This window comes from Myxine glutinosa, chromosome 4, assembly GCF_964187855.1.
Source record: "Myxine glutinosa chromosome 4, kmMyxGlut1.1, whole genome shotgun sequence".
NCBI classification, from domain to species: domain Eukaryota; kingdom Metazoa; phylum Chordata; class Myxini; order Myxiniformes; family Myxinidae; genus Myxine; species Myxine glutinosa.
This window is the reverse complement of record NC_136264.1, coordinates 26,764,960-26,782,419: the sequence shown is the minus strand read 5'-3', so window position 1 is coordinate 26,782,419 and position 17,460 is coordinate 26,764,960. Positions and strand designations below refer to the sequence as shown.

The window sequence follows — 17,460 nt, the reverse complement described above, 5'->3', positions numbered from 1 at the left end:
GAGAAGCTAAACAAAGGGCAGCAGGTTTACAAATTACCAATGGGTATTGGGGGAAGGAGGGTGTGGAGTGTGGACATGTAAAAGAAGAAAAGGAGGGATAATGCAAAAAGCAGTTGCAATGGCTTAGAGAGAAGGAATGGGAAAGAACGAGAAAGAATCAGTGGAGATATAGAAGATATTGTGTATGTGAATGGGTGAACCCATGAGGTAGTGATGGGTATCACATTTTAAAGACTGAAGCGAAAAGGATTAGAAAATGGACACTGGGAGACGGTCCTATAATCAGGAAAATAAGGAGATTAATTGATGCAGGTGGACAACCAACCTGGATTTGTGGAGGATGAGCAGGTGAGGATTGGTTAAGGAATGTGTCAGAGCTGGGGTGGCTATGGGAGACCAGAGGTAGGAGAGGGCAGATGATGCAAAGCCAGATGCAAGCTTGTGGAAAATAGAAAGCCAACCAAATGGCCACTGATGGGAGAGTGAAAGTCCCTGTGTATCCACATCCTGTATTGAGATTCCAATGGTGTGAAAGGCCTTAATGTTTTCAACAAACTCAAGAGGTGCAAGGTGGGAAGTAGGAGCGTCAGCCCAGAGAGGGAAGCCATATTCCATAGAGCTCCGTAAGACCGTCTTGGATACAGTGATGAGCTCAGTGCGGCTCAGGGATGCCTTAGTTCTACGGAGAATGTCCAGATGGCATCTAGCCTTTGATGCCGTTTGGAGATGTTATCCTTCCATGAAGATATGGTAGATAGTGAGGCCAAGTGGTTCTAGGGACTGCACCTCTTCCAGTAACTATTTAGAGCAGGAGTTCCCAAACCCAGGAACTGCTGGTTTAGAGAAATGGATTGGATGGTTTAGACTTTAGAGAAATGAATTGGATCATTGTGAGTGTGAAAGCATGTGACTTGCCAGCGTTGAACATCATGTTCCAAGTAGCTGACCAGCGGCTTACCTTATCCATGTCTCATGAAATATTCAGCAGCGGCCAGCCTTTCACAAGAGTAATGCACAGTTCTGCACAGGGTCAAGCAATCAGAAAAATGGTACAGAGGACTTTCCAGGGAGGTGAAGAAGCCATTGATATAGTATAGATCAGGAATAATGTCCACCCTGAGGCAGGATTGTGCAACCCAAGCCTTAGGCAGTGGGAGCCGAATATCAAAGGAAGATAACTGACAAATAAAGCCTGTATTCCAGACTGTTAAAGGCTCAACAGATGGCTATAACCTCTTGGTGGTAGTTCAAGACATTCTTCCACTGCTGTATCAGAATGAGTAACATCCATGGTGGAATAGTGAGATCAGAAGCCAAAGTGGTTGCCATAGATGAGCGAGTTAGAAACGTGTTAGTGCCTGAGGTGTGCAGCAATGATAATCCCACAACTTTACTAATGATGGAGAGGTGACTGACCAGTCTGTAGCAGAGTGGATCAGACTTGGAACCCTTCTTGTGAATAAGGGTGACGTTGGCAACTTTCCAAGAACAAGGCTAGATGCAAATCTGGGTCACATTTCCATAAACTCAAATCAGCCATGTGGAGTTGAGCATTTCGCCCGCCCCTCCCGATTCTGATCGAGTTGGCGAGGACTGTATGCATGAGTCGGGAGTTGTGACATGACGCTGCGATTGAGCTGAGAGCAGGGAGATTGTAAGAAGTGTTGGAGGAAGTGAAAGGAAAAGAGGACACGACAAAGAATTGTGTGAAAGAAGATAAGAGTAGAGGTTTGAGAGTAGGAGAGGCTTTATGGAACACATGGGTTAAAAGGAAGAAAGCAGAATACTTTTTCCCTTAACTGTTCAACAAACCCATGGGACATAGAACTGCTGAGTGTTGGTAAGGGTGCTATAGGCCACGGAATATTTACTCATTTTCTGAGTAGGTGAGCCTGGTGTTGACTTAGCCTGGTGTTGGCTTAGCGGTTAGGGTGCCGGCTTGGGATCCTAGGATCCTGGGTTCGAATCCCGGTCTATCGCTGAATTAACGCCGGGGGGGTTGACTCAGCCTGTCATCCTTCCGAGGTCGGCAAATTGAGTACCAGCTTGCTGGGATGAATGATCACGGTGTGCACCCCGATTTAGAATAGGTACACCATATCCCTGCGCATCGAAGAGCATGACCAAGGAATGGCGTCAGGAAGGGCATCCGGCCATAAAAACATTGCCTCAAACAGGGAACCATGATCGTCATGGGGCCCGCAAGGCTAACCCCCGCTCTAGCGGGGAAAAATGGCCTTAAAACGATCATTCATTCATATATTTTCTGAGTAGGTGACCAATCTGATCATGGTTTTTAATCTTGTATTAAAAAAAAAAAGCTACACATTTTCGGTAAAGTTTCAAATTGAGAAAAACAAATGGCAGATGTGACTTTAGCTGGTGACAATGTGACCACAACTCTCTTCCTCAATACTTCAAATTGCACACTAACAGCAGAAGGTCAGCAGAATAACTCAGAGAATGATGTGAGATTGAGTAGACATGTGCAACCACAGAAGAGGAAAGTAAAGGTGTATGTTAGGTCACATGATCAAAGACCATGCAGGTTGAGAGAGGAGCATGCGGTATTGCGGTAACCCACCAGCACATGCTGCAGAACACATGTACACAGCTGTTGTCTCCGACTCAAACACATGGTTCCACTTGTCCTTTGAGAAAGAATAAGCAGCAAAGTATATAGCTCTGCGTCATTGGAGAGGGCAGGTGGATGGGAGTGAGGACAGCAGTGAATGAGATTCATAGAACACAAAAAAAAACAAGACTGAAAGTCTAACGGCGGCGTAGCCGGGCTTGTAAAATATTATAAACCACAAACACATATGATTAGCTTTTCAAACAGTCGTTCATGCTGTTTAACATTAAAAAAAGAAATTTGGATGAATCCTGACATCTGTGAGGTAAGATTTTACTTCCAAAACTGAGCGAAGATCTACTGTAATCTATATACCCCACAAGGGTTGGGGAAATAACATGACCCTTCCTGCCGCAAAAGTGGCGTATTTTGTAGCAGCGTTTTGAAACCCACCAATGAAACCCACTTTTCCTGCTGTTTAACACGAAACTGAAAGTGAGGAAGACCGTGTTGTGCTCATTTACCAAGCAGCTAGCTAGCGCTTGCCAAGCCAGCCGTTCCTTAATGGTTTTGAATGGAGTGCTTGCTCAAAAGCTTAAATCACTTGGCGATCTCTCCACAAGAACCTTGGTAAATGAACACATACCCAATGTTCTTGAGACCTGATCATAGAGAGGCTGTATTCTTATATACCCCAAAGAGGAATGACCCTTCCTGCTGCTCCCGTAGTGAGCGGGTGAACGGGTGAACGGGTATATTAAAATGTCGATCAGTGGAGTCAGCCATCGTAATGACATCATAGACGTAACGACGTAGCGTGACGGCTGGACACAAAACTGCCGCTACTTTCATATACAGAAGATTATACATTTTAACCTCCAGTAACTATGAAGGGATTAGTGTTACGATTAGATTTACTATAATATTAACTGTTATTATTTCAGAAATGATATTACTATCAAAAAACCGAGGCTATCTCCTTACTTCCTCGGTTATTAATATTAGTGCCGAACACCGCTTATCATTGGTTCATGAACCATACACCGCTTCAATTCATTAACTTTCCATTGACGACATTGGGATTAAATTGTTGTGGTGATATTGACTTTATTATTATTATTATTCTTATTATTATTACGAAAACGATACTACTGAAACAATGCACGACTATTAAGGAACCTGGGCTTAATTTGTCTGAAGCGGCCCGAAGGTGAGGCATGAAGCCTAAGGCCTATACGTACCGTATTGTTGGAAGAGCCGTAACATCTATGCTTTTGATATTTGATGGTCATTTTAACAATCGGTTTGTTTGCGTTTCACACTGAATGAAAAACGTAAAGGTAGAGCATGTCGATTGTGATATATGACAGGTTTGACATGAACGGCATATAAATCAAAATGGCGGTGTGTGGAGAGTCAGCCGCCGTAATGACATCAGATGTAATCACATCACCCCGTCGTGTGACCAGATCCTCAGCTCTGATTGGTATACGTTTTAAGGGACATATATATACATATACATGCTTCGTCATATAGGCTACGCCATAATTTGTACATTTTGTGCAGAAAAGTTCCTGTTATGAGAAAAATCAGACCCCTTAATATTTGTTTTCTGAAAGAGCCAATAGGACATCACTTCTTTAAAAGAAGTCAAGTACATTTTATTTATCTTTATTGGACACCATAATCGTTTTTTTTGTAAGAACAAGTTGTTACCGGTGTGCAACACTTGCACTATTTAACACCTGCGGCTGCTTTGCACACAGAACTGGTCATTAGCACGGGCCGATCCAAAAAAGTACGCTATATTTAACCAGATTTGGTGGTGTACTGGCGAGAGCATCAACTCTCAGTTTGGGAGTTCGGTGGTTCGAACCCTGGCCTACCCGGACCCTGGCCTCATACCAAAAGCTTTTAAAATGCTTCCTTTTTCGCTCTGTATGCTCTGTATTTCAAAACCGAAGAGCATAGACAAACAGTTACCAATGTACTTTTTTTAAATTTCTTTTTTTTTACAATTTGCAAATTCTCTTCCTCATACTAATTATAAAGATGACAGTAAGACAGTGTTAATTGATATGTGTAGTAAAGAACATGACTTCTATGTATGCCGTCCCTCAGATGGATATCCCATCTGCCGGCATTTGTTAGTGGACGTTAAAGATCCCACAGTCCTTCACGAAGAGAAGGTGAGCCAGCCAGCACCACACAAGCTAAAAAGTCCAAATTCCTGCCCCAACCAGCAGAGGGCACTGCACCAGCGGTACAGTCAGGCCCTCAGCCAATGATGCTATCCCACAGCCTCGTGCTGCATATCAATGAATGAATAAGAATAAGAGAAAATAATACTCAGAAGAGTTTGCTTTGCAGTGTGAATGAGCTCCACATTATCTCAGCTCAAGTACCTCGAGGGAGCAACTCCAACCAAGTTGGGTCCCAAGCCACGGAACAAAGACCGAGGACCCTCCTTCTCCAGTATATTTCTGCAAGAAACAGAGAGACAATTTGAGTAGGCCTTCAAGGTGCCGCTGTTCACATTTTTATAGAAATATAATTTTAGATGACTGGCAGTTGATATGGCATTCAGAAGGCTAGGCCACACCTGTAGGAAAACGCACTAAAACCACAGTCATTAGGCAGGCACCATGTCCCCGATCACCAAGATGATTTGGTGGCTCCGACGTTCGACCAAAAATCACAACTTTTATGGACGTTTGGACATCAGAGTCTGATTGCAAGTCTTTACTACATCTATAAAATACCAAAACAAAATCAAAATGGTGCTCGTAAGAATAGAAACAAGCAAGCCTTAATCTTAACTCTCCCTACTTTAAACTTTAAACAAAGCACAGCAATAACTGAACAAGTGGAGCAGCAGGTTTAACATATGGCGACAGGCTGCAAGCGTCCTCCTTGTAGCATGTGTGGTATACTGTGTGGTATACTGTGTGGTATACTGTGTGGTATACTGTGTGGTATGCATCTGAAAAATGCACTAGGAATGAGGACAAACATCAAACTGTGGTTGGCAGCCAAGGTCATTCTGATGCAGAACTATCAGCTGTAGTTTCCCCACACGTTATGAGACTTTGCTCCACTCACTTGGCTTAAACTCGCTACCCGTACTGTGTATCGCTTCAACCATGCAGAACCACTAAGCCCGAGTCTCTTTCCTTCCTTGCACCGTTAAATGCTCCCACCCTTAAATACCTTACCACAAACAAAATAAGAATCCGAGACAAGACTTCCCGTTTGTTAATGGAAGCTCGGGTCGATCTGCATCAGCAGACAGGTAGAGCAGTGGATGAAATCAAGAGGATGGAGATCGAGGTATGCTAACCACCGTGGGAAGGACGAAGAAGAAGCTGACAAACGGGAGATAAATGTACACTTTTCTTTTACTCTGATGAAGGGTTAATGCCAAAAACATCAGCTTCTCCTGGTTTCCCACAGCGGTTAACATACCTCGATCAAGGTATTTTTGATCAAATCCTTCGTTAATAAGCATTGGACTCGTGAAAATTGGAATACCGCATCATGGCCAAGTAAAACTGAAAGTAGAGATAAACAATATGTTGCAATTATGATCTTTTGTACAATTAAAAGTTGTGTAGCAACAACAAAAAACTAGCAAAGCAAAGTTTACGACCCAAAGGTATATATTGGAAAATGATGACCGAACACATGGGATGGAAAACGAGACTTGCTGCTTCTGCACGAATCACTCATGCCAGTGTGCTCTTGAAGAACCCACAAAAACATGTGCATATTGCTTTATCTGCATATTAAAGGGACGCTCCACTGACATTATATTAACCAATTCCATTTTTTTTTTTTTTGTATACTTGAATCGAGGCTCGTGAAAGCTAAAACTCCTGGACACAGGAATTTAAAAATAATGCATCCACTTTGTTGTGTTTCATGGCCATTCCAACCTGGACCCATTTTAGAAACGTGGAAATGAAGAAAAAAAAAAAAACAAAAAAAAAAAACAGAGGGAGAGGTGGGGGTGAGGAAAGTGATGCAAAGCAACAGCCACGCAGCCAAACAAAGCCATTTCAGTGCCATTGGCTGCGGGCCATGCTTGGGCAGATTGCCAGCCACACACGCTGCATGCCCCAGTAGAGCGGATACCACGCCGGCACTGCATGTTCATCGCACCCCACTCGCACACATTCCCCTTTGCCCTAGATTCAGCAGCAGCCAACCAGAACAGAGCAGTCATTCATGTGTATACATAGACACACACACTATATATATATATATATATATATATATATATATATATATATATATATGTATATATATATATATATATATATATATATATATATATATATACACAGTATACAGTATATATATATATATATATATATATATATATATATACACAGTATACAGTATATATATATATATATATATATATATATATATATATATATATATATATATATATATATATATATATATATCACCATTTTACTGCACATGCAATACTATAATAAATGTTATAAATTAATAACCAATACTAACTTTTGCATCTTTTTATTATAAAACAGAGAAGACAAAAAAAAAAAAAAAAAACTCTAAAGAGGAGGTTCACATTCTCATCCCCAGGAAAATTACAAACAAAAACAGATACCTGAACTTAATATAGTATATGACACAAAACCTTGCACAAAAAATGTAAACATTTCTCTAAAAATAAACAAATACCTTCCCTTGTTCACAATTTGGCCTCAAACTGTAGTAACTAAACTCCCTGTTATTGAAAAAAAGAGCAAACTCGGATTTAACACAACTTATTACAAGGGGTTGAAATAACAACAAAGCTTTTCCATTATTTACTTCAAACACCATCAAGTTTCCTTTTCTTTGACTCGACGCTGCCATCTACGCCCGAGCAAGCAGAAAATGGGCTGAAACAGCATTGGAATTGCTACGTAAAACGTCTAAACTCTAAACCATAGATTCACACACAAGTATCCACAATCAAACCTAAACAAAACAACCCTGGAGAAAAAGAAACAAAGCAGCTAACCATTGGCTTTTTTCTTCTTCTTTTTTTGGATACATGGTCGAGGCTCATGGAAAAGCTAGTACTTGTCCACCGATTATTTTTTTTTAAATACCAACTTCTGTCCTGGAAGTCCTTGGTGTCCTTGTGTTTTATACTTCTCCCCTTCCCAAGCCTCCTCCCCCCCAAGCCCTCTCCCTCCCACACATCTCCCTGCTCTCAAATGTTGTGTTTGTGTGCTTCCCCTTCTCTCCCCATCTTGTCTTCCGCTCCCTCTTTTTATATATTTTGTTTGTCTGGTTGATTTGTTTGTGAAATAAATGTTAGCTCTTTCACGAGCCTTGATTCAGCATACAAAAAAAACCAAAGAAAAAAACCGAATGGATCAGGACGCAACAACAAAACGAACAGCAGAGAGAGGGAAGGAAACACTAACATCAGAGTTGAAAGCCAAGACAAGGCGAGGTGGACAAACAATGGGTATGGGGAGGATGCATGGGCTAGACAAGATAGATACAAAAGGGAACTCTCAGGAGGCAAAACAGGAAATTTGCAAGGAAGAGGGGTTGGGGTGAGGTTAACGAGGGTAGAAACGATCATGGTTTTGGATTGGGGACGATCCGAGATGGTGTTGAACAGCTGTCTTGAAGATGTGGAGGGACGAATGAGATTGAAGAGAATAAGCAAGTTGGTTCCACAGGTGGAGAAAAAATAGAAACAGATGAGTGGAGGTGAGCAGTGATCCTAGATTTAGGTAGTTTCACCAGAAGGGGGTTGATGGTGGATCTTGTGAGCCCTGCAGAAACTTGAGGGGGAGGAAGCACAGAAAGAGCAGAGGGTGCAGGACCATATAGGAGACGGTAGAAGACAGAGGGACTGCCGACCTGTCGGCGATGGCGAAGCGACAGACCCATCGACTCAGCTTCGTCGTTTGAGATTCCAATGATGTTAAAGGCCTTGGATTGGACGGCATCAAGCTGAGCTAGATGCGACGCAGGGGAGCCACCCCAAATGAGAGAGCAGTACTCCATCAAACTGCAGATGAAGGCCTTGTAAGTGGACAGGTGTTCAGGTGTGCCAAGGAAGGTATTTGGATGATCGAAGATGCTCAGTTGGTGGCTGGCTTTGGAGGCCAACTTTGAAATGCAGTGTGCCCAAGAAAGATCATGGCTGATAGCAAGACCCAGGAGTTTGATTGACTGAACTTGACTGCATCTATCTATAATTCCAGTAATCTCTGTACGTTTGTACGTTTGTACGTTTGTCTGTCTGTGACCGCTGTTTCTCGACAACCACGGGTCCGATATACTTTTAACTTGCCAGGTATATTGCTGGGGACCCGAGGATGTGCCTTTTCAAGGTTTCATATTAATCGGACAATTACTTACCGAGCTATGTCCAAAAAACGATTCAACCAATCGGAGAGCAGCGAACGATCGCGTGTGCCGAACGTGGCGGGCACACTCTGCCTCGGATGGCACATTTGAGAGCGTATTCATTTATTTCACGTTTGCAAACTATGTTGGCGTTAAACTATGTTTTACAACTAATAAAAACGAATTTGCGATTCATTCGCTTTCCTGCGCGTTTGTGCACGCGATGGCGATTTCTTTACCAAACTCCGGAAGCCGTTCGCTTTGGACCAAACCATTGCATGTAAATAGAGGGGGGGGATTGTCACCACTCGCAAGCCGTTCGCTTTGGACCAAACCATTTCATGTAAATAGAGGGGGGGGATATAATTTTAGATATAGATATAGTACGGGCATGCCCTAGTTCAATATCAATGTGAGATAGGTTTTCAGGATCATTACAAAATGAACATACATCCACCAAGATGTTTCAAAACTGGTGAAATATAAATGGCTGGAAGGGAGAATCCATTGTACTAATCCATTGGAAGTCACCCTGTCGTGGTGGTACAGGAGGGTTATAAAAACCTTTAAAATTAGGAAAATAATAGGGGAGAGCAAGGCAAGAGGTCTATCCATCAAACCCTCCATTGTATTGTATTCCGTTCCAAAAGAAAAACCCACAGTACTTCTGGAGTTTAACGCTACTGGAGGATGCAGCACAAAAAAGGGTAGAGGCCTGGGGTGAGCCAAACGTCGGGCCTGGCCAGCTGGTTCATGAGAGATTTGGGCTAAAAACTTCTCCCACACCGACCCCACAATAATGTTAGAATAATTTTGCCTATTAAACAAACAAGAAGAAGAATGGTAAAGTTTTGATTTTTGCATTTTGAAGTTTGAGTCATGGTACAAAAGTTTGAGTCATGGTTTGACGTCCACCTACTAATACCGGCAGATGGGTCACAAAGTATAACCTCCACCCAAGGGCTGGAAAATGGATTGATGAATGAACCTGCCTGGGAAACACCGGGGTGACTGTTTATAGCTGGAGCGGGATTCAAACCCAGGCCAGACGGTTCAGACGAGCGTGCGTATCTCTAGGCCATCCTGTCAGGCCCAGAACTTTATCATTGATGAATAACTCTTAATAGGCATTCTTTCACGAGGCCCTCACTTTTTTTTCCCCGTCCTCACTTTTTCACCTTTATTCCATTTTTTCACCTGTGCCATAGGGTAGAGGCCTCCAAACTTTTAATAACCAAGACATTTCCACAATAGAACAGTTATGCAAACAAAGTTTCAATTTTCGCAATTTCCCCTCAACAAAATCCAGCAAACCAGCCAAACTTGTTTGCTAGTGCTAGTTTGCTTGTTTGCTTGTTTTGTTTGTTTGCTAGTTTGTTTGCTTGTTTGCTAGTGTTTGCTAAAAACTTCTTTGCTAGTGTAGCATCGTCACCCAAGAACAACACAAGGTATTTCACGCCGTTGATAATGCATGAAATCTGAGCAGGAAGTATTGGTTCTAGTTATCAAGAGGGGATAAGCAATGAACAATTGCGTTAATATCACTGGGGTACTGGCAGCAGTGTAGTGCCAAATTTTGAAGTGCCGGAGCCGTGCAAAAATGTCAGGTCGCCAGATATAACAAGCATTCTGAGTATTGCGCTGCAATACATGTCCCCTACCAAAGTTCAAAGTGCCATAACTTTGTCAAAAATGATCGAATATGCAAATTTATGCATGGTTGATGCTGTTTTTCAAACTTGATCTGAGGTATGCCGAGACACGTGTGTCACACCTCGCCTCATTGATAAGCCCGCAAGGTCGCTCCGTGGAGCGGCCTGCACGTATTGCACTGTGTGAATTATATAAATTATTACCAACTCACGGTCTGAGGTACTAGCGATTCAAGAGATATCCATTAAAAAAAAAAAAAAAATTCGTTTAATTAACGATATCTGCCAAACCATGTGCCCTATCGCAAATTCCAAAAGGACATTTTAGTAGACTGACATGCTGAACAGATTTGTGAAGTTTCCCCTCGATTGGATCAAAAATGAGGGAGGGGCTCGGTTTTAAAGGTTCATGCTTAAAAACGTCATAACTCTGAAACCATCAGTAATTTATTATATTTTCCGGTTCACGATCAATGATCGATGTGTATATATATATATATATATGTTGCTCGGCTTGGCTCCGCCCTCCCGAAAGCGCGCGGTGTCGCGCTGTTGACGTTCGCGAGACGAGGCTGAGGACGCGCAGTGCGGCTTGAGAACTCGAGAATAAACGAGATATCCATTTTAAAAAATATTTTCGTTTAATTAACGATATCTGCCAAACAAAGTGCCTTATCGCAAATTCCAAAAGGACATTTTAGTGCTGAACAGATCTGTGAAGTTTCCCCTCGATTGGATCAAAAATGAGGGAGAAGCTCGGTTTCAAAGGTTCATGCTTAAAAACGTCATAACTCTGAAACCATGTGACGCATGACGTCATGCTCGCTGACTTTTTTGTTCGTCATGGGTATGCGATTCTGCCTGCAGTTTGGCCTCGATCTGTTCAGCCGTTGCAGAGAAAAAGGTGTTTTCGTGTTTTCACAAAAAAACAATATGGCGACCGACCCACGTGACCTGTGACGTCATAATTACCATTAAAATATTCTACAGACAGAGTCCATCCTATGGTGAAAATTTTATCTCAATCGGTACTATTATTGCAGAGAAATTGGTTTTTAAAGGAAATTAAAACTTAAAATGGCACTGAGTTAAGGATCATCAGAATTATCAGAATTACCAAAGTTCAAAGTGCCATAACTTTGTTAAAAATGATCGAAACGTCGTGAAGTTCGAACTTGACCTGTAACTTATCATGAGGAAACCATGTGCCAAGTTTGAAATCATTAGCATTAAGCGTTTAGAAAAAAAGTTCGGAAAACTGTTCTTTGCGTGACGGACTGACAGACTGACTGACGGACGGCGTGCAAACCTATAGTCCCCTCCGGTGTACACCGGTAGGGGACTAATAATCACCCCTGTGGACTGCACAAACACGCAAATATCATCGGCATATGCGAACACCTTGATGGATCATTCAAGATGAGAAGAACCAAACCCGGTGAATCTAGCAAGGAAACTAGCAGGGGTTTGACAGAGAGGATAGAGCCACCCAGAGAGAGAGAGGGCAACCTTGTCAAATTCCACTGTTAACGGAAAAAGGTGCGACAAGCCCATTGTTTATCTCAAACACACTATAAATATTATGTATAATTTTAATATATATGAGATAAAGGTAGAAGAAAGTCCAAACCACTGAAGTACTTCAAAAAGGTACTGATGGTCGACACGATCAAAAGCTCAAACAAGAAATATTCGAACAAAAATATTCCTTCACGAATTGTTTGATTGCTGATTGGTAGACCGCTCCGGCACTTTCTTGCAATCACACCTGAGAAAGCTGCTTACGAGGAAGGCATTTCTCTGAGGAAAATAAATAATTCGTTGGTACTGTATGTCCACGTCATACTAACCGTGACCCATGTTCATAGATTTCAGTTATTTATTTTAATAACGACCTTTTGTACATTATTATTATTATTTTGTTCTAGAATCTTCTGGAGATGCAATACCTCTGATGGCAGTAGTTTTACCACTTCACAATCAGCACTTTTCGAAAAGCTCCAATATTGTTGATGGAACACTGATTTGCATTTTTACTCCATCCCGCCACATCGGTGGATTTACGGAATAGCTTGACTTCTGTTCCAACGAATCTATCCAGAAAGTTTCAAAAGCTTGAATGAAACTGAAGTCTTCTCGTAAACAAGATGTGCAAAACTCAATGTAGGGCATAGTACATTGGTTATAGATGTCAAGGCAATCCTATGGCAACTGAAGGTGGATTGAATAATGACCCAAGATACATGAACAGTTCCGGTTCTTTATTTTGATCCAGAAAAGCAAATTCAATGTCTGGTATTGGAGCATGAACACCTTTGTTCCTAGTTACGTCAAATCTCTCTGACAAATGCCTGGACAGCTGCGCTTCTTCGATACAGGCGCTCATCAGATCAGCTGTAATTTCAGTTGTGGAAATCATTACAGGAACAGGACGAGCGGTGATTCATCTGCCGAAATAGGATAATTTCCACTTGCTGACAAGTCTCAATGCACAACTGCTTGATGATTTGCAACACATTTTGTTTTCCAGCATCCTTTGGCCTGTGATTGGTACCTGAATTTGAATGACCAGAAATTGGGACAAGTGCAATTATCCACTGACTTTTTTTTTTTTTTTAACTGGGTATAAAAGTTCGTGGAGGAGCAGCAACACAAATCACATACAAACATGCAGACAAATACATGAAAAAACACCAGACATTACTTCAGACAAACACAGTCACTGATCTCTTCAGAGGAAAAGAGCAGAGGTGAGGGGGGAATTGAAGGGTCCAAAGGAAGGGAAACAAAAGCAACAGTGATGGATATTGATAGAATAGAGTCTGAAGAATTTGGAAAAGAATACGATACCAAATGTTCATCCTCTCAAAACTATTCGGCCGAGTGAAGCGAGGTCAAGGACTTTGATTCTCGATTCATGAAACAGTCCTCGACTATGTTATGGGAATCTATTCTTGTAGAATTTGTTTCGGAATGCTTTTCCATCCAATCACCATGTAACTGTTAAAAAAAATTCTCAATTCTCCCAAAACAAATTGTAAATTTTTTAAAATATATTTAGAGTAGGTGCTCTCAAAAATTCTCAATGGGAATGTGTAGAAAACAAACAAAAAAAACTAGAGGTTCCAGGGAACCTGCACTCAACTGGTCTATATCAATATGGTTAGAATATGCATAATAGAACCACAAACTATATAGTTTATATGTGCTAAAAATATATGACAAAAATTGATTTTCAATATGGCCACCCTGCCGCACCCATTTTTGGGCATGCATCGCCCAAATACAATCCCAAACTAGTTTATGTCTTTAAGATGCTGCATAACAAGTTTCATCAATTTTAATCAATATTTGTGACTTTTAGAGCGTAGACGTCGAATTGTTTACAGACAGACAGACGACAGACGACGGATACTGGGTGTCGACAAAAACTCAGCTGGACATAGTCTGGAATGAAACGAAGTCTGGAAAAAGTCTGGAAACGAAAGTCGGGAAAAGGAAAAGTCGGGAAACGAAAAAGTCTGGAAATTTCCAGACGAAGTCTGGAAAAAATGGAATAAAGGTGAAAAAGTGAGGACGGGAAAAAAAAGTGAGGGCCTCGTGAAAGAATGCCTATTAAGAGTTATTCATCAATGATAAAGTTCTGGGCCTGACAGGATGGCCTAGAGATACGCACGCTCGTCTGAACCGTCTGGCCTGGGTTTGAATCCCGTTCCAGCTATAAACAGTCACCCCGGTGTTTCCCAGGCAGGTTCATTCATCAATCCATTTTCCAGCCCTTGGGTGGAGGTTATACTTTGTGACCCATCTGCCGGTATTAGTAGGTGGACGTCAAACCATGACTCAAACTTTTGTACCATGACTCAAACTTCAAAATGCAAAAATCAAAACTTTACCATTCTTCTTCTTGTTTGTTTAATAGGCAAAATTATTCTAACATTATTGTGGGGTCGGTGTGGGAGAAGTTTTTAGCCCAAATCTCTCATGAACCAGCTGGCCAGGCCCGACGTTTGGCTCAGTGTTCAGGGCAGCAATTTGTAATTTGCAAAAAGTGACTTTTCTCAAATAGATACGCGAATTGCACATTTGTTTAAACTTGAGGTAAATCAAAGTGGAACTAGGCTGCAGCTCGTATTACAAAATACACAAGTACACATGTAGACAATGAATGGAAAAAATATAGTTTGCCCTCAGAATCCAACTTATTTTATCACACCAAAAGCAAAACCTCAAAAAACTAGAGAGGTTCCAGGGAACCTGAACTCAACTGGTCTATATCAATATGGTTAGAATATGCATAATAGAACCACAAACTATATAGTTTATATGTGCTAAAAATATATGACAAAAATTGATTTTTCAATATGGCCACCTTGCCGCACCCATTTTTGGGCATAAATGAATGAATGAATGAATGAATTATGAATGATCGTTTTAAGGCCATTTTTCCCCGCTAGAGCGGGGGTTAGCCTTGCGGGCCCCATGACAATCATGGTTCCCTGTTTGAGTCAATGTTTTTATGGCCGGATGCCCTTCTTGACGCCAACCCTTGATCCCTCTTACGATGCGCAGGGATACGGTGTACCTATTCTAAGCCGGGGTACACACCAGGATCATTCATCCCAGCAAGCTGGTACTCAATTTGCCGACCTCGGAAGGATGACAGGCTGAGTCAACCCCCCTGGCGTTAATTCAGTGATCGATCGGGATTCGAACCCAGGATTCTGGGATCCCAAGCCGGCACCCTAACCGCTAAGCCAACACCGGGCTGCATAACAACGCCCAAATGCAATCCCAAACTAGTTTGTCTTAAAGATGCTGCATAACAAGTTTCATCAAATTTAATCAATATTTGTGACCGTTAGAGCGTAGACCTCGAATTGTTTAGACAGACAGACGACGGACGACGGGCACTGGGTGTCGACAAAAACTCAGCTGGACATAGTTGAGTTAATAAATATATACCGGTAAAAATAAATCCTTTTCGACCAACCATTTTTTTTTTGGCAACGTAACCTGAACCCCACAGTGGCTTTACCATTAAATAGGTGGCTAAAATATAAAATTGCCATAACTTCCCAGTCAGAAACATTCCGAAGATGTCCGTGGGTACTTTGTAATCTGGATGTACCAAACAGTTTCACCAAAAGGAAGCTAGCGATCGTTGATGGTGTGCCTTACTTGAGACAAAGAATCGGCCCGGGCACAATGACTGCACCGTGCCGGGTGAGCTGAGCCGTAGAGAATGCAGCAAGCGGTATATCTTGAAACAGAACCGTGGATCGGTAAAACGCTGGAGTCACTGCGGTAACCGCCGACGATTGGAGTCTCGTCTTCACCACCTCCAGGGGGCAAGTCACAATTGCTCCGACCGTGCCACCACACCTGCCAAATAAAATTGTATACAAAATAAATAAATGGGCATCAAAGGCTTCAAAGCACCCTGCAGGACAGATACCAACTACGATAAGCTGTCCACAGACTAAAAGAATGTCACTAATTATAGTCTGCGAGAAGCCATAAGACACCGTATAATAACAGATCTGATTCTGTATCAATTTGGTCCATCCCATGCGTCCGACGCTACCCCGCATCCTTCGTTTGTCCGTGCTCTAGCTCTTCCACGAGCCTGGACTTTGTATAAAAAGGTCAATATTGTGGTTGTTTAAAATATATATATATATATATATATATATATATTTTTTTTTTTCCAGAAAGTTTTAGAAAGACGAGCATTCACAACACCACACAACACCAACAAGCATGCACACATGGCAATTTTCCATACATCACATCATCCCACCAGCGGTGCTGATAGTTTAGCTATTTCTCATTTCATCCAGGTTTCAAAGATTTTTTTTTTTTTTTTAATCCAAGTGAAAAATCACCGAGGAAATAATTTCCATCAGAAATACAGTACCAAACTAGAAAGAACAATCAGAGATTGCAGTCCCTCGCCAAGACGTGTTATCAGTGGTTTTTAAGGCTTGTGTTTAAACAAATATGGCGGCCGAACCACGTGACCGATGGTCATTTTTTTTTCTCCACCAATTTATCCTGAGATGCTCAAGAAATTTCATCTTGATCGGGTGAAGTTTTGTATTTGTCGAATCATGACGTCATAATGGAGGAACCTATGGCATCATCATATGTTATTCCACATGGAGTGTTCTTTACAATGAGCCATGTTTCAATTTTTTCTATGCAGCACTTTTGGAGATTATAGAGGTGCAATTTTTTTTCCGCTTTTCCAAGATGGCGCCCATACCACGTGACTTATGATGTCACTCATCATTAAAAAAAAATTCTACAGCTGGAGTTGCACCTATGGTGAAAATTTCCTGTCAATCGGACCAACGGTTACAGATAAAATCATGTTTATTCTGTACGGACAAAAACAAAGACAGACAGACACAGACAGACGGACGGACGGACGGATGGACTCAAATGCAATACTCTCTCCTTAGGCGAGGGTAACCAGAAAGAGCAATCAGGGATTGCAGACTCTCACCAGGACATGTTTGTACGGTGTATTTTGTGAGGTTTATTGACAAAGTAGATGAATGTTCAATCCCATGAACTATGGTCATCAATTTAATTTTCATGCAATTTTTGTGTAGATCGTGCTCAATAAAATTCAAACTGATCGGATCAAGCATTCGACTTGCCAGATTATGACGTCATAATTAAGGCACCGATGACATCATGAACATACGTTATTCCCCATGGGAAATACTTGACAATGAGCCAGGTTTCAATTTTTTTCCCATGGAGCGGTTTCAGAGATATAGAGGTGCAAAGTCTTTTAGTTTCTCCAAGATGGAGCCCGTACCACATGAC

The 17,460-nt window shown here is 41.7% G+C and overlaps 1 protein-coding gene across 1 annotated transcript in view; it reads right to left on the bottom strand.

Moving 5' to 3' along the window:
• Positions 1–17,460, bottom strand: part of SLC25A36 (solute carrier family 25 member 36) — a 38,779-nt gene that overhangs the window by 13,002 nt on the left and 8,317 nt on the right. The window contains exons 2-4 of the mRNA XM_068112060.2: positions 15,802–16,005; positions 4,981–5,058; positions 2,585–2,685 (exon numbers count right to left, since the gene is read on the bottom strand). Of these exons, the coding sequence (XP_067968161.1) occupies positions 2,585–2,685; positions 4,981–5,058; positions 15,802–16,005 (383 nt within the window). The remainder of the gene's footprint in view (positions 1–2,584; positions 2,686–4,980; positions 5,059–15,801; positions 16,006–17,460) is intronic.